The following is a 24544-nucleotide window of genomic DNA, read 5'->3' on the forward strand; positions in this document are numbered from 1 at the left end:
TCTGCAAGATTTCCTGATTAAATTGAATAACTGTTGTAATAAATTTGGTTTGAAAATCAGCAATAAAAAGAACAAAGACAATGAAAATAGGTGGAAACATTGAAAACATCAACTGTATTCTGAATGGTGAACCTATAGAACAAGTAAAACATTTCAGCTATTTAGGCACAATATTTAGTGAAGATGGTAAATTAAATATGGAAATAGACAACGGAATTAGTAAAGCTGGTAGGATGGGAAGTCAGCCGAATAAATTTATATGGAATAAGAAAGAAATTAGTGAAACCACTAAATTAGCTGTATACAAGACAGTGTTCAAACCAACTTTAACTTATGGATCTGAAGAGCTGGGTTAGAAATAAAACACTTGATCAAAGACTAGAGACCTCTGATATGAGAGTTCTGAGAAAGATTACTGGAGTGAAGAGATGGCATCAATGTCAGTATCACAAGGATATTATTAGCATTCAGGAATGTGTTAGTAGAGCTTTTATTTAGCATATGATGATGCAACGCCTGTGAGGTCCCTTTTACAGGGAAGTATGGCGCCATCTCAATCCTCCTCCTCCCCCCCCCCTTTTTTTTTTTTTTTTTTTTTTTTTTATCCAGGCTTGGGACCAGCATACAGGCATGTGTTCACAGGGCCAGTTTGCCTATTCTGGGGGACAAAACATTTGAGTTTCTGGGTGAAAAAACCCCATACCTCCACGTGAGACTGGCTAACTCACTTTTCACCAATAGAGACCAGATAAAGGTTCCTCACATCGCGGATGGGAATTGAACTCAGGTCTTTACAACCAAAGGGCTTTGTCTATACGAACTAAGCTATGGAGGCTCTTAGTAGAGCTAATCTCAGGTGATATGGTCATTTAAACAGAATGGAAGAGAAAAGATTAACAAAACAAGTGTTCTTTGCCAGATTGGTAGGAAAAAGACCCACAGAAAGACCAAGATGTAGATGGATTGATACAGTTAAAAGCACCTTAAAAGACAGAAATACAAAATCTAGAAATATTGGAGTCTTGACAGATAACAGATTAATTTGGAGGAACATTATTGATTGGAAGTTAGTAATGGTGTAACTTTTTCATGTAGTACTATCATAATTATCTTGTACATATTGGGAATTTGAAGATGACATTAAGCTGATTCAGTTAAACAACTAAAAAAATCATCTATCTGTAAAAGCATGTGGCAGTGTGCAGCTGATTAGTAAATTCAGACATATATATTGAATACTTTTTATTGATATTTTTCAAAGAATTTTTTTTAACTTAAAACATATTTTGTTTTGCATAATTATCTTTTGCAGTTCTAGCATAAAATAACATAAATGATACTGAGTTAATATATTCTGTTTTGTATATATAGAGAATTTGAATTAATTTCAGTTTTCGTTATTCTTCTGTATCTCATTTTGTAAATACTTATTTCTATATATACATATATTAAATTATACATACCAGATTTTAAAGATTAATACACTTTATACAGTTTACCAGTTAGAAATGAATTTATTTTGCTTATCACTCTAGTGTTAGCAGATGAGGATTTCTCATTTTTCTTGTTTTCATATCCATAATGCTTTACAGTATTAGATGTATAAAAATATAAATAAATATTTCAAAGCAGAATGTTTTAACAATGAGGAAACAGAAGCAGCAGTTCAGAGCCACTGGATTTTTAACTGATTTAATCATAGATGATGTCAAACAAAAAAAATGTAACTTTACTATAGCTGTGTGTAATACTGTGATTTTCCTGGGGAGAGGAAAAAATATGCTATAATACTAGGCTGACCCAAAAGTTTTAGAATCTGTTTTCATACAAATTCATATTGTATTTTTATTTTGTATCATAATAATTATATTTCATGTATATTAAAAACAGGTACCAAACCTTGGAGAATCATTACTAGACCCTGAAGAAAATATTGACTGCTTCAGCCAGAGAAGCATATGGTGAAGTTGTCTGCAATGATACAAAAATTAGAATTCCATGAAGTTAAAAGACTTATGAGAACAAAGAGCACATATCAAAAGTTCCTGGCAAGTAAGCCAGCACGTGTTCTGAGAGAATACAGAAAAAAAAAAATGTAAGAAAGCAGAGCAGTGCTTGAAAGTTCTAATGAAAAGCCATGGAAAGACTGATAAGAATATAGAAAATAAATATCAGGAAGGTGGCAAAATGTTCTGGAGGCTATTGAAAAGCTTCAAAATGGAAGAAAAAAAATACTGTAAAAGAAATAAGAGATGATTATAAGGGTGACATAAAACTGAAAATAAAGATATTCTGGATGTCTAGTGTAATTACTTTGAAATATTATAAATGAAGCAAACAGTGACAGAAATATTCACAGAGGAATGCAATCTGGGATACAAATCAATACCTGAAATATTAAAAACCACCAGAAAACCTGAAATGTGGAAAAGCAGCTAGAATAAATGATATTCGAAGATTTCCCAAATGTGGAGGTATGAGTTTTACAGTTCTAGTCTCTAAACTTACATCTTTGAAATACTAAATTACTTAGAATTAAGAATTAATATACCTGGAATTTATGGAATGCCAAAATTTCATGACTGAAATAGTTTTTAAGGCTTGTCTTAGGCAGCCTGGTTGGCAGAGTGAGCCAAGCAGAAAACAACACATCTAGGCCAGCCAATCTAGGCAGTTTTATTATTCTTTTTGGGGACACCTTTAACATAAAAATTGGCAACATGATGGATCACCTCTTAGGAGGCAGGTGACAAGGAAACCCTATAGCTATTAATAATTTTGTTGATATAAGACTCATTGAAGCCATTAGCAAGGAGGGTGGACTTGAAATATTTTGGAAGAAGATTAAGGTCCTTCACAAAAATTATAGAATGTTTATACAAAAAGTTGTGAAACCTTGCTTCACCATCCAAATTTGCACAATAATGATGGTCTGAAATTACCCCTATCATGAGAAATGGTTCTTCTCTACACAATCTACAGTCAAGTTGCTGTTTTCCTTTCATAAATTTGCACAGTTAGAACATTAATATATTTTAGACTGGTACTCTATATCACGTATGAGTAACTCATGCATTTTCATTGTTGAGTCTTCCCATTTTCTCTTCTAATGTTTATTAATTTGAAAGTCATACTGAAGATGCTCTAGTCACTAGGGCAAAAATTCTATGTTAAATAAATGCTCGCATAAAAATCCGTACAGAAATGTGTTGATGGCACGATATTCTGCTTATTGCAGAATATTGTATCAGCAGCAGGAGCAAGTGCAAACTAAATGGATTATGCTGTGACAAGATTCCTAACTGCACACAACAATTTGGATAGAAGAAAAAAAAAAAAATCAGTGCACTAGAGATCAGATTTCCTGCTGTTATCAGAAGAAAGTTAAAATGGGATTTTTGTGCAGGGACTAAGCCTTTACAAGAATTAAAATATGCTTTCAGAAAGATGAATCTTGAATATATAAGCCAATATTTTATTGAATAAGGTTTATAAATTGTGATTTTACACAAAATCTTAAAATGAAATTATCAAAATCCTGAAAACTTTTGGATCATCCTAGCAATTTAAAAGTTAAAGCAACAACCTCAAACTTGCTATTTAGTTTGTGGCCTCAAAAGATTAGCAGTCAATGTAAAATTTACTATAGCAAATGCTGCTATGACAAGCTCACTCAGTATACCAAACTCCCCATTGGCACATTAATGTTACTCTAAAGAAAAGTCACTGTAGCAAACTATTCCTATGAGTTTGCTATAGTAAGAGACTTTGAAATGTAAAGATTGTTTTTATGGTCTACATGTATTATTTTTTAACAATTTTTATGTTAAGTACTTATGCATGCGAGTATAAAGAGTATATTTTAATATAAAATAATATTTTGTGGTCCCATGACAACAACTAAGAACTTTTATTCCCAGATGTCTGACGTGCTATCTCCTCCTGGATATCTCATTTCATGAGCCAGTACAGGTCCACCTGGTTCAGCTCCAAAATCAATTAAAAAATTGGGATCTATGCTGAGTCCTCCATTCTCAGTATCAACATTGATTTTCAGCATTGCCGCACCATTCCTAAAAATAAAAGATTCAGCAATTTTAAAATACTTTTGAGTCAAATTTTAGAAAATTTCTTTAAGAATGTTAGATTAGTTCAATTCAATTTGGTATGTTTTACCTAACACTTTACTCTATACCAATACTCATATGCATATTAGCAATCATGGTAATTCCAACAAAAGGGAATCAGATGGAGTAAATCAGATGAAGGGAAAGGCTGTTAATTACTACAGCTTGTACTAAGCATGTATCTAAGTCTTTGAGCACAACCAAACTGTATATATTGTCTGTGAAGAAAAGCCAAATACAAGGTTGAGAAAAATGGTAACGAAAATTAACTTTTCAGATACTCCATAAAATAGTCCTTCAAAGCTGGTGAGATGGAATTCCCCATAGTATTCTCTTTTTCCATGTGTTTTTAGGTGAAACAGTCTGCACAATGGAGATGAACTTAAATTAGTTAACAATATCTTTAGGAAACAAAATAAATAATTTATTAATATTTCAATGGATTGCAAAACAGCTGCTTCAGAGCACATATTAGAAATGTGGTGAAACATTTAAAATTGTGACTAAAAAGGAGCTAATGTCTTAAATGAAAACTATATTTGCAGGATTTTACTCATAGATTCATTATAGTTAGAATTCTAGACCTAATATCCTGTCAAGGCAACTTCTAGGAACAGATAAAAACAAAGTTAATTCAGAGAAGTCAAATTAAATGTTGTGTTAGAATGACTGTCTCCCAGATCAAATTAAAGTAACCATACTTATCCAGTTAATGGGAGTGTCTCATAGCTGATGCTGATTTTAAAAATAGTCTCTCAGACCTATAGTTACTTCTATTCCGCACAGGTGTCCTCTTCCATTTAATCCTGTGTGAAGGAGCAGGCAGAGCATTGCCTGCCAGTCCATGTGTCTTAAAGAGAAAATACAATCCTGACAACTCCTATTTGGCTTGTTCTCCAAATTTCTCTTCCACAATGTTTCTTAGCCTCTTATCAAATATACATAAATATTACCTGAAACAGCAGTCAGTAGAGAAATTTCTCTGTAATTCTCACATTTATTTTTGTTTCACTGTTTATAGATTGGTATTATGACAGCTCTACATGAGTTTTTGGATTAAGTAGTGCAACCCCTTATAAAACTTTTCTAATCCACACTTGAGAATTTCTGGTGGAAGAGCATCTACTCCAGTTACTTTTTTCATATTTCAGGTGTCCAATGTATAATCTAACTCGAGTACTAATATGTAATCCTGATTGCACTGCTCTTGAATATTTCTACCACTGTTTCACCAGTGTCCCCTTTCATTTAAAATCTTTCAAAGTAATTATTCCACACATCTCAAATATCTTCAAATCTTATTTTTACCAAAGTCTTTCTGGACTTTAAAAATGTTTAGTCACTTTTAAACATAGATTAACTGTTGTATATTTTTCTCTTATTCTCTCAAGGTACCTGTTATACTTACTTGCTAGTAAATTTTGAAATACTTTCTTCTTTTGTAGGACTTCTTGACTTTAAATCCCTGACTCCACCATGAAGTTTGGATTTTTCTTTCCTTGCAATCAACCTCACTACATGCTATCCTGATTAATACTTTTAATGGGACATGTGCACTCAACATTATAAAGTAATTTTACAGCTTACACATTTAGCAAAATTATATAATTATTATTTAAAACTCCAATATTATGTGGACTTCGTCAGGGAAACAGACTATTAACTATATTCAAAAAATCACAATGAGTGGCAATTCAAGTGGATATTAGCTTATGTCTCAGTTGCAGATATAATCTTTTGCAAACATTTCACATTATCACATGATATTACATTACAACCTGGGTGGTGATATGCATGATGTGAAAACAGGTTTGTCTCCTAATTATAAGATAAGAGGGAGACTCTTAACCATGCTACTGGCCAGGACATATATATATATATGTCCACATTTCCATGGATGCGAAGTGCATATTAAAATTGTAATACCATTAATATTACATTGAAATTTATGGTGGATATGAAGCTTTTGAGAGTGTGTATTTGATCTTTAATGGCCGGTAAGGTGGTTAATTAAACAGCAAATAGTGAGGTGTGACCACTTAATTTCAAGAATGATATAAGGTAATAAGAACAAGAAACGCTACAAATATATAGATTAGTTGACAGTGGCTGTCAGCTGTTATCAATTAATATAACAAAGACTTACTTTCTACTACACATTTAATTGAGTCCTTGTGTCTTAACACTAAATACATGAAATAGAGCATTCTTATGTGCTTAACCACATTTAAGATATGCATTAAATTTAGTCAAGTAGCACAAAGCAACATTTAAGTTAATTTTAGACCATCTTAAATTGCTTACTTTAGATTCACTAAATTCTGAAGTCCTACTTGACTTACAGTTCACAACTTAACATGCATCAATAATAAATTTAGTTTAATCCTTTATCCAAGTGTGAGCAAACAAAGTTTGCGCCTGAAAGTATCTTTAGAACTGGGGTAAGGTAGTACAACACCAGGCAACTCGTTGCAAAGGTGGAGCAAGCTAACATCACTCCTATCTCAGTATCTCCCATAATGCAAAACACATCTCCTTGCGGATATGTATAATGTTATGCATTAAGGGAAGGGCCACTACCCAGACTAGTTTCGACCTTTATTGAGGTCTCTTCAGTGGTAGCCAGGCCCAAGTGGAGATACCAGGCAGAAGCATTAAGCAAGGTCATCTCTACCTATAGGAGTTGCCGAACGGTGTGCCACCTTTTTATTAAATTACTCTGGATTTAGAGAAAGATGTTGAAAGTTTATTTTTCACTTGGTTAGACTATAATAAATATAGTTTAATCCTTTATCCAAGTGTGAGCAAACAAAGTTTGTGCCTGAAAGTATCTTCAGGACTGGGGTAAGGTAGTACAACACCAGGCAACTTGTTGCAAAGGTGGAGCAAGCTAACATCACTCCTATCTCAGTATCTCCCATAATGCAAAACACATCTCCTTGCGGATATGTATAATGTTATGCATTAAGGGAAGGGCCACTACCCAGACTAGTTTCGACCTTTATTGAGGTCTCTTCAGTGGTAGCCAGGCCCAAGTGGAGATACCAGGCAGAAGCATTAAGCAAGGTCATCTCTACCTATAGGAGTTGCCGAACGGTGTGCCACCTTTTTATTAAATTACTCTGGATTTAGAGAAAGATGTTGAAAGTTTATTTTTCACTTGGTTAGACTATAATAAATATAGTTTAATCCTTTATCCAAGTGTGAGCAAACAAAGTTTGTGCCTGAAAGTATCTTCAGGACTGGGGTAAGGTAGTACAACACCAGGCAACTTGTTGCAAAGGTGGAGCAAGCTAACATCACTCCTATCTCAGTATCTCCCATAATGCAAAACACATCTCCTTGCGGATATGTAATGTTATGCATTAAGGAAAGGGCCACTACCCGGACTAGTTTCGACCTTTATTGAGGTCTCTTCAGTGGGAGCCATTAAACTAAATTTATTATAGTCTAACCAAGTTAAAAATAAACTTTCAATAAATAACATGCATCAACATGTTTCCTTAAACACAAGCAGTTTCAGCAAGCTGCAGCTCGAAAGGGGAAAGGCGGGGGAGGGGGATTGATCAATCTTAGCAACTGTTATCGACTTGCATAGACAGTTAATCCTTTTGCATATTTCAGCATCAGCCAAGCTAAACAAAATCTCCACTTTTCTTGGAAACATGAGTTGGGGTTATCCTCATTACGAAGGTTATCCTTTGGCTTTATGAACCAATAATAATTACAGTGTTATTTTAATAGGTGTGTCGAGTGGCTCTTATAAACAAATTGTTCTCTAATCTAATAACATTAGAGACTTACAGTATTTGTAGGTTTCTAATTGTGATTTGATGTCTTTATTCTTCATAACTTCTGACTACAACGCCTGGATTCCGATTTGCAACTCCTTCCACCCTCTCTTTTTTTTTATGGCAAAGGACTTTCAGCCTTTTTATGCAGGCAAAGATGAAAACTTGAGAAGAGAGAGAGAGAGAGAGAGAGTGTAAGTCTCCCAGACAGTCTGGGAGCTTACTTCCTTCTCCTTTTACAGCAAACAGGCCCTCTCCTTCTTATCTTACTTTTTCTTATCTATAAAAATATGTATCGTGTCAACCTGCTTTGCATACATATAATTACAATTCTTTCACGAGCAGCAATGTAATCAACTGTCATGAGGAATATGATTTGTCAGCTATAATACACATTATGCTGCACATAAGAGTTTGTTCTGGCAAGGGTCGTCATGAAGTTTTTGATTTTTTTTGTACCTAACAAACACTAGAAGATTTGTAATGTTGGTGGATTTACTGTGACACTGAATTCTTGCACTTACCATTGATTACTAGCCCTGCTCTTGCCCTTCCAGGGTTTCAAGGACTCATTAAGAAATGCCATAGATTGCTCAAACCAGCTGCTATGTGTTCTTCTCTTAAACTCATTCGCACAAAATATGTTCAACAGGCAGAGTATTCCACTCGCTTGCTGCTTGGAAGAGGAAACAGCTTGTACCTCTTTCTTAACCACACATGCATACTTAACTTCCACAAATGTTCCCTTCTCCTCTCCCATTTCATATAATGAAAATTTTCATCACTCTATATCCTGTAACACTCTTTCAGAAGTTTATCATATCACCCCTATTTCTCCTGTTTACCAGTCTCAGCATTCTACATATTCAATCTACATTCCATAATCCAGATATTAACTTATATCTCTTCTTTGTATCTTTCCAGCTGCTTTTTCCCCTCAGAACCTGGATTATTGTGTACCAATTCTGTGCACAATAATCCAGGTGCTGTTGTATCAAGACTGTAAAGAGGCAGAATGACTTCCTTTTCTTTATACAGTGTATCAGTGTTCATTTCAGCATCACAATTATTCCCCTAAGCTGTACCTTCTGAACCTCAACTTCTTATCCACCATAACTCTAAGAATCCCAGCCTCATCGATTTCTCCAAGTATAATCACACCAGTGTAATATGCCAATAGAAATCTCATGCCAAAGTGCATAGATTTACATTTACTAACACTGAACTGACAGCCATTATCATTTTCCCACAGTTCTGTTCTGTTCAAGTGATTCTCACTTTCGTCCATGATTACATATCTTTGTAACATCAGCAAACAACTAAACATCTCCTGCCAGGAGATCCTTCCTAGTATCATTAATGTATAGACTGAACAACACTGGTTTAAGGATGCATATATCACTTTCTGATACCTGTCCATCCACTTATTAAAGTTGATACTTTATATTCCAATCCCATATCCTCCAGTTTATGCAACAACCTTTCAAGTGGTATCCTATAAAATGCCTTATCGGTAACACAATCTACCCATTCCCTTTATCTAACTCAGTGAAAGATTATTATAAAATATGAGCAAATTGCTCAGACATGACCTACCTTTATAAAACTCATTTTTGTATGCAAATTCTTTGAACTTCTTTAACATCTTCTCAAGTCCAAAAATACTCATATGGCAGTAGTAAGGCATATCACTTTTTGCATCTCCCTTGTTGAATGGTACTATTATTTGTTTGTTTGTTTTTTCCATTCCCGTGAATCTTTCTTTAGCTAGGATTCAAAGTATACATACATGTCAAGGGCTTAGCCAGTTCAGATGAATATGTCTTTAGTATAATATGCTGATATCCTATCAGTCCCTATTGCCAAATTCTTATTCAGGTTATGCAATAGCTCTTAAGCCTCCTTCTCATGCACCTCTATCTCTTCATCCAATGTCATGGTAGCACTAAGTGAAATGTTACACACAGCAGGTTATTAAAACTTAATGAAATGAACAATCACATCAGCTTCTGCCACAAGGGTACCATCTGCATTTGGTTAAGTTATTCTTCCACACTCACTCTTTCTTTTACTTGCAGCATAATAATAATAATTCTTTTGGGTCGCCTTTAGCCTACACCAGGGGTGGGGAACCCTTGGCACGCATGCCAAACATGGCACGACTTTTTTTTTTTTCTGGCATGCAACCTAGGGCTCACCTTAAAAAATAAATAAATAAATACATATCCAACATCTTCGCTGAATTGTATATTTTAACTTAATAGAATACAATTTTAATTTTATTAAGTAGAGCAAAACCAAATAAAAATGCAATAAAGAAACAAACCCTATCAACTGTTTTAGTAGTAAAAAACCGTCTATCTCTGCAATATACTGACATACAAGTTTTGTCCAGTTCAGTTGTTGCATCATTTGCCAGTCATGACGTGACTCCATTACCATTATTTTATATATTTTTCTGTATTTTGTAAAGAATTTACCAGTTTTCTAAAGTGTGTGTGTATGTGTGGATTTGGATTTAAATAAATCCTAAGTCATTAAAATATGGATGGAAATATTCATTGTCAATTTAATGTCATAACCACCCAGCAAAGAAACCAATTCAAATAAAGAGGATATCAGAGAATTTAAAGAATACTGGACTGAAAAATTTGGTTTGATTAAGAAAGATAATAAAGCATTATGCATTTTATGTTCCAAATCAGTGGTTAGTAGGACTTCTTCTGTAAAGAGACATTTTGAAACTGTTCATAAGGACTTAGCAATAAAAATGAGCAAGAACAAAGAGAATTAATTTCTTGTTGAATGAGCAAGACAAAAAAAAACAGTCTGATACTTTGATGAAATTTATTCCAGGTAGGCCTAGTTCCAATTTAGTTGCAGCTAGTTTTGAGGTTTCAAAAGTTATTGTCCAACATAGAAAAATCACTCAGTGATGGGGAGTATATTAAAGAAACATGGCTAGAATGTGATCCTTTCCTTTTTGACAATCTTTCAGAAAAGATAAAAATTATTCTGCACATTAAAGATTTGTCTTTGAGTAGAAAAACAGTTAAGGATAAGATACTTAAGTTGGAAAGGAATACAGCAATTAACAAAAATTTGCCTTCATGTAAATTCTTTTCTATTTGTGTTGATGAGAGCACAGACATTACATCATCAGCTAGGCTAGCAATCTTTTCTCGATTTTGTAGGGGTGACGAAGTATGTGAAGAGATGATTAACCTTGTGATCTATTCAGCAAATTGATATTTCAAAAGTGGTATCCATTACAGATGGTGCACCCACCATGATTGGTAAGGAAGCAAGATTTATAAATCTGTTTGCAAAACATGTTGATCATCCACTGATAGGTTTTCATTGCATCATACATGAGGAGGCTTTATGTGCAAAAGCTGGTCTAAAGGAATTTCAAGAAGTGATGCAAACAGTAACCAAGGTTGTTAATTACATTTCTGCACGTGCTTTGAATAAAAGACAATTTCAGAATCTATTGAATGAGGTGGATTCGGTGTACAAAGGACTAATAATGTACGAGTACAACAATATTCGTTGCCTTAGCCGAGGTCTTGTTCTGAAACGATTTGTTAAATGCCTGGATGAGATAAATCTCTTTTTGACTAATCAACAAATTTCTTATAAAGAAATGTATGACATCGTGTAGGTTTGTAAACTGATGTTTTTTTGCAGATTTTTGCAAACATTTAAATGACTTGAACCTTAAACTGCAGGGTTTTGGTAAGACTCTTGATGTTATGTTTGATGACATAAAGGCATCTGAAATCAAACTAGCAGTTTTATACGAGGGATGTAGACAGTGAAAGATTTAGATATTTTCCAAACCTAAAGAAATACATCAATGATCTCCAAAAGGATGAGAAAAGAGGCAGCCAATGTCTTCAAAAGCTATTTTTAAACATCGTTGTGTCAACTGTTGAGCAGTTCTAAGGTTTATTAGTTCAGAGAATTAGAAGAGACTGCAAAATTCATTAAGTTTCCAGGCACTATAAAACTGGATGAATTAAACTTTCAGATGTTTTTGTGGATAAATAGGGATGATTTTGAAATGCAGTTGATTGATTTTCAAAGTAGCTCAATTTGAAGGCCGAAATTTGTTGACTTGGAAAATATTGTAAAGACGCGATTAGAGATGGGAGTAACAAAGAAGTGCGGTAAACGAGGTATTAAGGACTTGGAATACTATTCCAGAAACTTTTGTATGTTTAAATACCCTTGCAACAGCATTACTATCCATTTTGCATCTACATATTCTTGTGAATAATTGTTCTCGGTGATGAACTTTGTTAAGTTTCGTAACGAGTAGCCTTACAGATGAAACTAGTTATTGTGCTTTAGTCAAGTAAAACGATTATGAGATTGTGCACTGTAATATGTTGAGAAAACTTATGTCTGATTGATTTTTATAAAAAAACAAATTCAGAATTATTGTTTACCGTTTTGCTAATGTTAAAAATTGTGTGGCTGTATATGGCAGCTAGAATTATACTTAAAGGCAAATAAAAAAAATCTATGTTATCAACAGGGTAGAAGGACTTTTAAGTAAAAACTCCATCAATAATTTTTACATTCATCCAATCTTACATGACTTACAATAATCACTCTTATAATATTCTTTGATTTTACCGCTTTAGTGCGATTTTTTATTATTTGAAAAGGTTCTCCCAATACTTAAAAGACACCATTGGTAATTAACTTAAGGAATTTCCAACGCATAAAATGGATATTAATTAAAGAACACTTTAATGAATACCTTCAATATGTCGACAAAGTCATGTTGCTATCTTCAGGAACATACAAATACGGTATGCATGCAGACACTAATAAAAGCAAATGAGGAAGAAGGCAAGAAACTATATTGTTCCTAAAGTCCTAATGGTGCCCCCTAGCGGGCTAATTGGGTTATCTTGGCCGTTGGGCTGAAGTTCTCATGATGTAAGTTTCCCAAATTTGTTGAGGTTTGGAACGTTTTTTAGAACTGCTGATGATTCCATGAATAATCTTTCATACTTGAACTTGATGCAGTGTTTTTAGTTTTAGTTTTCTTCCGACGAATTCTATGGTGGGTATCTATGGCATGGTCTGCAAGCCCAGAGTACTCGGCTGTACTGGTGAAAACCAGATGTAGTCTTTGTGTTCTGAAATCCTGATATTCGCTGTCCTGCTTGTTTGACCAAAGTAGGACAATTTACAGCTGCAAGCGACCTGGTATACACCAGGTAGGTCTAGGGGAAGTGGTTGGTCTTGATAGAGTGGATAAGGGATGCCAACTTTTTATATGGTTTATAACAAGAAGTTAGGTCATATTTTTTGAGGATATTGGTTATTTTCTCAGAGGTGCCCCGGATGTAGTGGATGGTGATAGATTTAGTGTAATCTTTATTGTGAAAGGGGGGGGTACCAGTTTTAGTAATTTTTGGGGATTGTAGCCATTGGCTAAGAAAGTTTTGAGGATGTGGTTTGGTTCAGTGGTTAGGGTATTGTCATCTGAGTAGATTAATTTTACCCTGTTATATAGTGTTTTAATAACCACATATTGTTGTGGGGGGGGGGAATTGCTGGTGAATGTATCTGCCTGTATGGGTGGGCTTTCTATAAACAGAGAAAACAAAGATCCATCAGGCTGGCAAGTGATTAGAGTGTCTAGGAAGGGGAGGGTGTTGTTTTCCTCTTTTTCCAAGGTGAACTGGACCCTGGGGAGTTGATTGTTTAAGTGTGCTAGGAAGGAGTGGAGTGTATCTGAGCCATGTGGCCAAATAGCAAGCACATCATCCATGACACGAAGCCAAATGGGTTTTTGTGGGGCAGAGTTTAAGGTTTTCTCTTCAAAGGTCTCCATAAAGAAGTTAGTCAAGGGTGGGGAAAGTGGTGAACCCATGGATGTCCCCTCTATCTGTTTGTAGAATTTTCCTTGCTCACAGTCAATTCATGCATTAAAATGAAGTTAGATTTCAAAATTTCTGAAATGAAAGTCATTAGAATCAACTTCAAATCAGTAAGGTGTAAACCATATTACTCTGATTTACTTTGGATGTGCAAACATACTTTGTTAAAATGGGATAATAAGTGGTCCTGCCTTGAGGCTAAGCCATCATTAGGTTATGCATTAAAGAAGGGAAAAGACTGGTGATGTAAAAGGTCTTTTAAACAAACTCGAAGCAAATGGTGGGCATCCTGCAATAAAATTTTATGCAAATATATTTTCTTCCTCAGCAAGTAATGACATGACTGTTTGGCTCGATCATATTAATTATGATGTAGTGATTACTCTTTAGGTTAGAATTAACTTTGTACTTTAAGATATACATAAGTTTACTGTAACTGAACATACTTTATATTTAATATAATAAAACTATTTTCATAGTTTTATTATATTAAATTTTTGGCTTTTTTCTTAAAAAGGACCCTTTTTTTTTAATCCCAAAGTGACTTAATTCCACTGTTGGAATTGCAATTTCTCTCTGATTATTTTACTCCAGGATTTTTTCCATTATTACATATTTATTTACAATTAAAAATAGAGTTATGTACAAAAAAATTAAAATACTTCATTGATATTGAAGCTCATTATCAAAATTTGTTGGGTTTTTTTTCCAAAATTTTGTATTTAACAGATAAGTCACTTTGAAAATAAACTCTTCACTTTCTTTCAATACTCTGACTTAGCTTTCTGTACAATACTCATAACTTTTCTGGCTTGCACTTTATATATTTCATGACTCTCTCATTCTTATTCTCACAATATTCCTTACACATTGTCTTTTTGTAGATCTGCTTAATAAGGCTGCACATTCATTTCCCTTCCTTTAAAAAAATTGTTTTTTAAACTCTAGGTATACATTCAGATACTGCATGATTTAAGCAACATTTCAAAGCATCCAATGACCTGCTGATATCCTTTATGTTTAGTTATACTAGAGCTACTTCTTCCTTTCCCTGATCACTACTGCCTGTATATGACAACTAGTTATTATTTGAAGAATCTAACTTGTTCATATTCTTGTTCTTATGAATTACACAGACACATTTGAAAAATATTTAATTAAGATGGATTATTACAGATATTTTGATTAACATATTGTGGATCATTGGCAGTGTAAAACAGAAATCAAAAAAATTAAACATGTAGATATATGGAGAATGAAATCTCTCCTTACAGGCAAAAAACAATATTATTAGGATCAACTGAAGTGTGCTTGTGTGTGATTAAAAAAAGATTTAAGCATATGTGTACATGTAATAAAAACTTACAAAATTAAACAGTATAGGCCTTAATAATAATTTCCCAAATTTTTGAAATGGAGAGCCCATTGTTAAGGTTGAGATTTGGGCGATGCTGGAGTACTTCAGAACTTTCTTTAGAGACACTCATATTTATGAAAACATCTTTTTATCTACATTATTTGGAAAGACGTCAAGGGACATCCCCATGGACAAGGTGCATTATGACATGTAGCGAGTCACGTGTTTGTAGCCAGTATAAATTGGAGGAATATCATGCTCCCAAATCAGTGCAACTGTGTCTGGGTGAAATGGCTGCACGAAGAGAACTGATAGAGTTTGAAAGAGGCATTGTGATAGGATGCAATGTTTGCAGGCCTATCTGTTCTACAAATTGGGCCATCCCAGGTCAACAATCAGTGATACCATACAGGGAGTCAACTGCAAGTGCTGCCTGCCAGTGGACGACCCACCATACTCACCAAATGTGACTGTAGGGTGCTATGAAGGATACTACGTAAAAGCTGCCATTCACAGCCAACACATTGAATGCAGAATTCCTGACATCGACTGGAACACAAATCTGCACAAAAACATTCAGAACTGAGGCTCACAACATAAGTTTCCATGGTAAGACTGCAAAATGCAAGCCCCACATTACCTGAACCAAAATGCAGCATCATCTTCAGTGGTGCAAAGAGTATGTACGGTTGGGATGTGGAAACTTGGAAAGATGTGTTATAGAGTGACGAATCGTGCCACACCCTCTACCGAGCAGATGGACAGGTGTGGTGGATGCCTAGTAAACATCTCTTACCAGAGTGTGTAACTCCAACTATAAAATTTAGAGGTGGTGGTGTGATAGTATGGTCCTGTTTTTCTTGGTTTGGCCTTGGACCTCTGTTTGTAGTGCCATAAATATTGAACTCTGAGGGATATCTGAACATTCTGGACAATTCAGTGCTTCCTACAGAACTGACCATTGTCTCTTTCAGCAAGACAATGCACTGCTTCATAAGGCTGCTGCTGCTGTAACTGCATGGTTTGTGGACATGAACGTCACCACACTTGACAGGGCCTCCACAGAGACCTGATCTGAACCCTACTGAACATCTGTGGGATGAACTGGAACGTGGAATGAGGTCACGGGATGTCTTCTCTACAAGAGTGCAGGACCTCCTTACATGCCTACAGGAAGAATGGTCCAAAATTCCCATTGATGGCTATCAAACACTTGTGGAAAGTATGCCCAAGGATTGCTGCACTCATTGAAGCAAAAGGAGGTCCTATATCTTAAGGTGGCACCATGGCTGTTCTTTCCTCATGCTATGGTGTCCATTGACTTCTTTCCAAGCAGTGTATGTAGTAATTTGGCATCATTCTAAAGGATTCTGTAGCTAGTATTAGTAATCCCACGTTATGCTAGATTTGTTCTATTTCTTTTAGGAAATGTAGGATATCAAAAATTAAAGATTTCAATTTGCAAATTTACTAGTAAGCTAAAAAGTGAAACTGACATGGCCTCACTTTTTTACAAGTGTTCCTCTAGCTGACACCCTAGAATTTTTATCATATAAGTTTCCATCAGATATTCTAGACCTCTTTAAATTCATAATGAATTCTGGATATTTTAGCTAGAATGAAAATCTTTATCAAAAAATTGAAGGTATTGTGATGAGCTCTTCAATCTTCCCCATCCTTGCTAACTTCTATTTAGAATAACTAGAAGAAAAAAATTCTAATGATCACTCCAGAACCTTCAATATGGATTTGGATTAATCATGTCTTTGCTGTTTGGAATAATTCATGGGAACAAATAATTGTTCCCATGAATTTTTCAGAAAAAAATCAATAACCTTCATCACAGAATCAATTTCACTGTGGAACTTGGAATCAAATGGAACTATATCTTTCCTTGATGTTCTTATAAAAATAGAATTGGATGGTTCTCTATGAACATCTGTTTTTTGCAAATCTGCCTTTTTGGGTCAATATGTCCATTAGACTTCAGCTCATCATCCCTCACAAAAACATAGCATTATTAAATGCCTTCTTTCCAGAGCTCGTGTTATCTGTTCTTCATCTGATCTACTTCAAAGAGGAATTTCTACAATTAAAAAAACTGCCATTCTCAAATTAAACACCTTAAAGAGGTTTAAGGTGTGCAGAATCCATACCTTAAAAACAGGTTTAAGGTGTTTATATAGCTCATATGTCTTCTTTTTTTTTTTTAATTTTCAACTGTATTGAAATACTTGTAATTGATATCTTAATTAAAAAATTTTCAACATGTAACTTAGGATGAATAATACGCAGTAAATGTTTTATCTATTTTGTTTCAATAATACCAATTACATCAATGTGGCATTTCAGTAAGTTTTCTGCCAGTTCCATTTCTTTTTCATTGATATTGCTAATTGTTGTTGTCGTGCTCATGTTGAGTTTGTTTCAGCAGCTGACTTTTCACAGTTCTCCGTGGTTGCCCAACAAAAATAGCAGGGATCTTGTTCAATTATGTGATGTCCCAGCTATGATGACATTTCATCATGTTATGCAATCATTTTATTTTGGTTTAAGCTATTACAGAATGTAACATGATTAGCTAATTCTCAAATTTCCAAACCATTCATATGCAGGTGAAAGTAGATGAGAACTGGATATTAAGTCAGAAGCTCCAGCTAGTTCTTTGCTTTCCTTAAAAGACTGTAGAGTCTGTTCCATTATCTAGCTTTTACTAATCCAGTAGCCATGTTTTAGAGAGCATCATAATTATATATATATAGGAATAAAGATGCTCAAAGTGGACCCCTAATTTTATGACCTAATTGGTTCCTAAAAACTGATTAATTGAGTCATCAAAAATCAAACTGTAGCTTCCTTTACATGTTGTGCATGTAAAGGAAGTCATGAATTAGGGTTACATTCTTGGAAAACACATACTCTATAATAACATATAACATATACTCTATAACAGTGTTTCTCAACCTTTCTAAGGCCAAGGACCAGTAAAATGCTGAAAACAATTCTACGGACCACTAAGTTACAGAGGCAGGGGTGATCTGCCAAGGACAGCACTTTTTTGGCATTTTAAGAAATCTTGCCTTACTGTCTTAAAACAGCAACTAAGTGATGAAATAGACTGACAATGTCATCAACGATTTTGCAAACAGAAAAGCAAGAAAAATAACATTTTAGAATTTTGGAATTAAAGTTTTACTTCAAAAATAAACATAGTGTTTTTAATTTATTTCCCTATATGTCATTTTGACTTTTCATAATTTTTTTAAAAACCTAAGTAGGAATTACCAACATTTCAGAAAAACTGTGCCATTTATAACATAATAAATCTAAAATCATGTTTTGAATACATATGGAAACATAATTAATTAAATTGTAAGTAAAGAACAAAGTTTTAATTTTTATTAAAAAAATAAATAATATGATCTAATTATGTTACTGCTTACTTTTAATGAGATGGTTGAGCTTCTCGGCTCTTGCAGAGTTGCTGGATATCTGGCTCAATATTGGTCAAATTCAGTCGAAGATCGAGACACAGACGAAGATGATTTCTGTATTTTGTTTTTATTTGAAGGAGCGATGAAAATCCTTTTTCACAAAAATAGGTCGTAGAGAACTGCATGACAATTTTCAATGCTTCTTCAGATAATTCAAGAAATTCACTTCTCACTGAAGGCGAGATCCAAAATCGAGCCAAACCAAGATCACGGAATTGCATTTTAAATCCACTGTCACTTGAAAGCTCAATTAATTGTTCTTTTTTCGATAACAAAAGGTCGTTCTCATGACTGCAAACCTGAAATGGATCGCGAACCCACAGAAATTTCTTATAAAAGTTATTCGGAAAATATGTTTCAAAATTCCGTTGCAGATTTTTGAGATGGTCACAAACCCTTTCCAGAAACTCAGAATCAACAAAAATATCATTTTCCATTAAAAAGGATTCCAATGTTGGAAAAGGTGAAAATTGTCTGTCTTTTACATTATTAATCCATAAAACCAGTATTTTTTCGAATTCCTTTATTTTGTCGTAGGCATCAAGAACAGTTAAAGAATTTCCCTGAAGGGAGAGATTGAGTTCATTTAATTTCGAAAAAATGTCTGAAAGATAGGAGAGTGTTGATAACCATGCTTCGTCAACAAGGAGTGATGCAAAATCAGAATGATGTTCATTTACAAATAATAAAACTTCGTGCCTTAATTGAAATAACCTTGTTAGTACTTTGCCCCTAGAAAGCCAGCAAATTTCACAATGAAGCAAAAGTTGTATATATTCACTGCCCATTTCATCGCAGAGTACTGAAAATAACCTGTTATTTAACGGTCGAGCTTTAATAAAATTAATTAGCTTTACATAACCTGTTATATAGCACAGTTTTAAATCTGGTGGCATTCCTTTGGAGGCTAACGCTTCCCTATGTATGAAACAATGTACCCAATTCATATCCGGAGCTGCTACTTTGATCATAGAAGCAACCCCCACTATGCCTGCCTGTAAGGGGGGCAAGCTCCATCTGAACAGAAGCCTATACATTTTTCTCACTGGATCCCTTTGTGTATTATGTAATTATTGAGAATGTGAAATATTTCTTCTCCAGTTGTTCAGGATGGCAAAATTCTACAAAACAGAATATCATCATGAATGTTGTTATCATTCGCACATCTTATGTAGCATATTAACTGCACATCACTTATAACATCAGTAGTCTTTTTTATAACTGATAATAAGGGCTGTTCTTACCTCTTTCGATTAACTGAGAGTCTACATCACCTGCCATATCATTAATTCTGCGACTGACAGTGTCATTTGAAAGAGGAATCAAATCAACATCTTTTAGTAGCTTGTTGCCAAACGTCGTTTTTACCACATCTCTTATAGCTGGAAATAGCAAATTTTCCCTGATAGAATGAGGTTTCCCTGTTTTCGGAAAAATATAAGTTATATTTTTATATTTCTGTTATATTTCCTACTGTATTTTTTCTTTGAACTGCTTGTTTCTTCTTTAATAGTATCAGATTTACTTGCCGTTACAACACTTGTATCACAATTAGGATTAGCATCACCTGTTTTATGTAAAATATATAAATATATAATACTGGGGTTAACTCAGGACACACTCTGTCCAAGTATCACTTAGCACTTCTCAAGATATACTAAGCCTTGGTTGAAGGAGGGGAAACCTTCAATAATAAAAATCAATAAACAAGCTTCCGCCTTTGAATATTCTGATGATATTTGTTGGGGTTTTTTTAAGTCTCCATTTGATTTCAATAATTTTTATTTACTTATTCAATTTTAATTTTTTTAGATAATTAAAAAATATATATTTATTTAATTACTTAAATAAAAGAGCCAATAGTCTTCACTTCGGCGATGTAAACATTATTTAAATTAAGGGGATATTAAATCCCACATTATTTCAAAGCCGAATAAGAAACTCAAGCTGCCTGCAGACCACCTGTTCCCATCGTCGCAGACCACAGGTTGAGAAACAATCCTCTATAACAATGGAAACATGCGGTAAGTGTCATCACTATCATTCCAAGTTTGTGAAGACTTGTTTTACACTACTTTAAGGATTTTGTATTCTTAAATTCACTTTTCCTCTTTTAAGGTACACATATGTATCCTACCATATTTGTAAATAATTTTTAATTAAACCTGGCAATAAATGAAGAGTGAGGCAAACTATAAAAGTTTGCTCCCTCTGCAGCTGTGAAGCAACCTAAGTGCATCAATGTTTGTTTTTTTTTAATGAAAATATGCAAATATTTTGTGGCATAAAACTTATTGGGTAACAAAGAGTCATGCTGATTCTGTTATTAGAAATTATACTAATTAAAAATGTTTTATTCTTGGTTGCAGTATGCACTGTAGTTCTTCATACAACAACCTGCAGTTGAAATAATATTCATCCTGATCACCTCATTTCTGTCGCCTGGTATTTCATACAGTCATAACAGGAAATTTTTACCTGTCATAAAAGCGGGAAGCAACTCGTAAAGTGAGTGCTTTCATGTAGCAGGAGATTGCTGAATATAATTCATCATAATGAAAGTGGAAAATGATCATGCATTGTTTCTGCTGATTTTTCAATTCAGGTGATGTTAATTTTCAGCTGTATACTCCAGGCATGTAATAGCAATGTTATAATCATTGTTATATTTCTGGACCAAATAAGTACAAATTAAATAAACAGGACTCGAAAAAAAAAATTTTCTAAATGCTTCTCTGCGATGAGTTAGATTTCTAATTGACGAGGGGAGAAAAATCAAAATAGGAGTTTCAGTTTAATCATTAATTTTATTATACAGCAACTATGTTATCAACCGTGTTAATGATAATAATAATTATGGGGAAAGAATGATCGTGTCTTCATTGGGTTTGGACTTACTTAGCATTTGCAAGGATGCCTGCATAAATAAGGCATTAGACAAGAATAGATATCCACAAGTAGTCCAAGTGAATCATGCAAACCACAGAAGTGAGTATATTAAAAAAAGCATGCAGGTAATTTATTATGTCTGTACACAAATGCCAGGAATATCAGAAACAAAGGGTACAGTTTGGAGGCCTTAGGTTGTGTGCATTAGTGAGATCTGGCTATCAGAGGCAGATAACTAGTATCCAGTGTAAAGGGTACACTATTTTTTTTTTTAGGAAAGACAGACAGGACAGGAGAGGGGGGAGGGAGGTGGAATGCTGCTAATGATATTGGATGATTTGAGTCTGGTTAGTGTAGAAAGCTGTCAACAATGAAATAATTGATTGAAGTGTTGTGCAACAATTTCCTCAAGCAGCAGCAGCATATTACAGAAAAAACTCAATGTCAAAGAGTGTTAGAGCTGATTATATTGCCAGAGAGGGGGGAGGGGTCAGTTAAAGATGTGACTGTTTTATCTCTACTGATGACAGGAATCGTGCTGTACTGACTTGGGAAGTGGCTAAGTTTATGGATGCTTTGTAGTTCAGCATTCGGAAAAGGTTACATGCTAAACTACAAAGCAAAAACTATGACTAAGGACTGTAGGTTCTGTACTATGGTATTAGTGCTAGATAAAAGGATATACTGACAGTGCATGGAAAACTAAAAAAAATATTTAAATAACAATACAGTAATGTCTTCATAGAGTTTGAAGAACAAATAGACTGAAATAGATGTACAATCCTATTAAACAAGAGATTCTTAAGAAAAAGATGATGTGGAAGGAATACCATGTGCATAAGAATGATATCAATTATGAAAATTATAAAGAGGCAAGAAGAGTTACAACTATTATACGGAAAGGATGAGCACAAACTGACTCTGCAATCTAAAGACAACCCAAAGAATTCTATTATAATAGAAGAAGAAGAACATTACAGAATGTAGATGGAATGGTGTCAGATACAGAAGAGATTATTCAATTAACGAGTGCCCATTTTTCTAAAAGTTATCAGCCTGGTACATGCAACATTGAACTTACTGCCGCCTCATGACTGGATGAAGAAACTTGGGTAAAGAGGATAAGATACTAGAGGTGTTGCACAAACTGAATAAGAATTTGGCAACAGAGACTGATGGAATATCAACACAGATGTCAAAAGAGTGTTCAGCTGAACTGTCTTCATAATTTGTCTTAAAACAGGGAAGATTCCATATGTGTGTGGAAATGGAATAAAAAGAGTCTATACCTTGCAATGATGCATGGGTTTAGTAAGGGAAGGTAATTTTTGAGCAACCTGCTCACATTTTATAATGTACAGTTGAGTTATGAGAAATGGATTATCATGATATGTTTGTACTTTGCTAAGGCTTCTGACTGTTGCATAATTCGAGAGTATGGATCTGGATCAGCTACTGGAACAAATCTGAAAACAAACCCCAACTCAACATCACCAGAGTTAAAGATCAGTACTATCAACATAAGAAGCCTGAATGGAAAGAAATGGAGCTAGCTGAGGAATTAGATAAGTACCAGATCGACATAATAGAGGTGACTGAAACAAAAAAAGACAAAAATTGGTGAGCTCTTTCTGAGCAATAAATACAAAATGTTATATTCAGGCAATGACAATCAAGGAAAAGAAGGACTAGCCATAGTATTCAACAGAAAATATGAGGCTAATCTTCTTGAATGGCAGTCAGTCTCAAGTAGAGTAATGTGGGCAAATATGAGACTGGGGAACTGGACAATGAGACTTATTTGTGCCTATGGTCCCACAGAAGGTTCTACAGGGTGTCCCAAAATTCACGCAAGATTTAAATTTAGTGCCATTTGTGCGGTAAAGTGTTGCCAACGAGAAAAAAAAAGACAGCGTGACAGTTCAGAGTTATGAAATATGGAGCGCTACACGAAAGAACAATGCATTTTCACTGTTGAGCAATATTCTAAAAATAATGAAGATCTGGCAGCTACAGTTCGCAATTTTCGTACAAAATATGGTCGGAATAGTGATTTAACTTCATCAACTGTGAAAAGATTAATTAAAAAATTCAAGGAAAATGGATCAATTAGTGATCTTATACACTCTGGCCGTCCTTCAACAAGTCATTCAACAGAAAACATCGAAACAGTTCGTGAGAGTGTTGCTGAGAGTCCAGGAACATCAATTCGGCACAGTGGTCTTGAATTGGGCATTTCGAGAAGCTCTCTAAGCGTATTCTCACGAAAGATTTGCATTTTATGCTTACAAAGTTCAATTGACTCAAGAACTGAAGCCTACTGACCACACACAGCGAAGAGAGTTCGTTGAATGGATTATGGAACAACAACAAGTGGATGCTTGTTTTTCAAACAAAATAAATCATCTTCAGCGATGAGGCTCGTTTTCATCTTGATGGCTTCGTTAATCGACCAAAATTGTCACATTTGGGGTTCAGAAAATCCACGAGTGATTGTTGAGAAACAAATGAATCCACAATGTGTTACTGTTTGGTGCGGATTTTGGGCTGGAGGCATCATCAGTCCATTCTTCTTCGAAAATGCGGCTGGTAAGGCAATAACAGTTAATGGTGCCCGCTATCGCAACATGATAATCCAGTTTTTTGTGCCTAAATTGCAAGATATGGATGTGGACGACGTGGTTTCAACAAGACTGTGTCACATGCCATACAGCCCGAGAAACAATTCAATTACTGCATGAGTCATTTCCTGGTCATGTAATTTCCTGTTTTCGTGATCAGAATTGGCCGCCCAGATCATGTGACTTAACGCTGTTGGACTTTTTTCTTTGGGGTTTTTTTGAAGTCTAAGGTTGCCAACAAGCCCACGACCACCCACACCTTGAAGGAGGAAATTGAGCGCTGTATCAACGAAATTCAGCCACATTTATGCAAAACGGTCATGGAAAATTTCGACAAAAGAGTGCGTATGTGCCAGCAAAGC

At 34.6% G+C, this 24544-nt stretch overlaps 1 protein-coding gene across 1 annotated transcript in view; it reads right to left on the minus strand.

Moving 5' to 3' along the window:
* Positions 1-1227: 1227 nt before the first annotated feature.
* LOC150094173 (methanethiol oxidase) overlaps positions 1228-24544 on the minus strand; it is a 200585-nt gene continuing 177268 nt past the window's right edge. Inside the window, exon 11 of the mRNA XM_090411743.1 lies at positions 1228-4073. Coding sequence (XP_090267869.1) covers positions 3911-4073 — 163 coding nt within the window. The 3' untranslated portion in view covers positions 1228-3910. The remainder of the gene's footprint in view (positions 4074-24544) is intronic.

Source organism: Typopeltis vanoorti, chromosome 22 (assembly GCF_054136105.1).
Source record: "Typopeltis vanoorti isolate ZY-2024b chromosome 22, IOZ_Tvanoo_1.0, whole genome shotgun sequence".
NCBI lineage: Eukaryota > Metazoa > Arthropoda > Arachnida > Uropygi > Thelyphonidae > Typopeltis > Typopeltis vanoorti.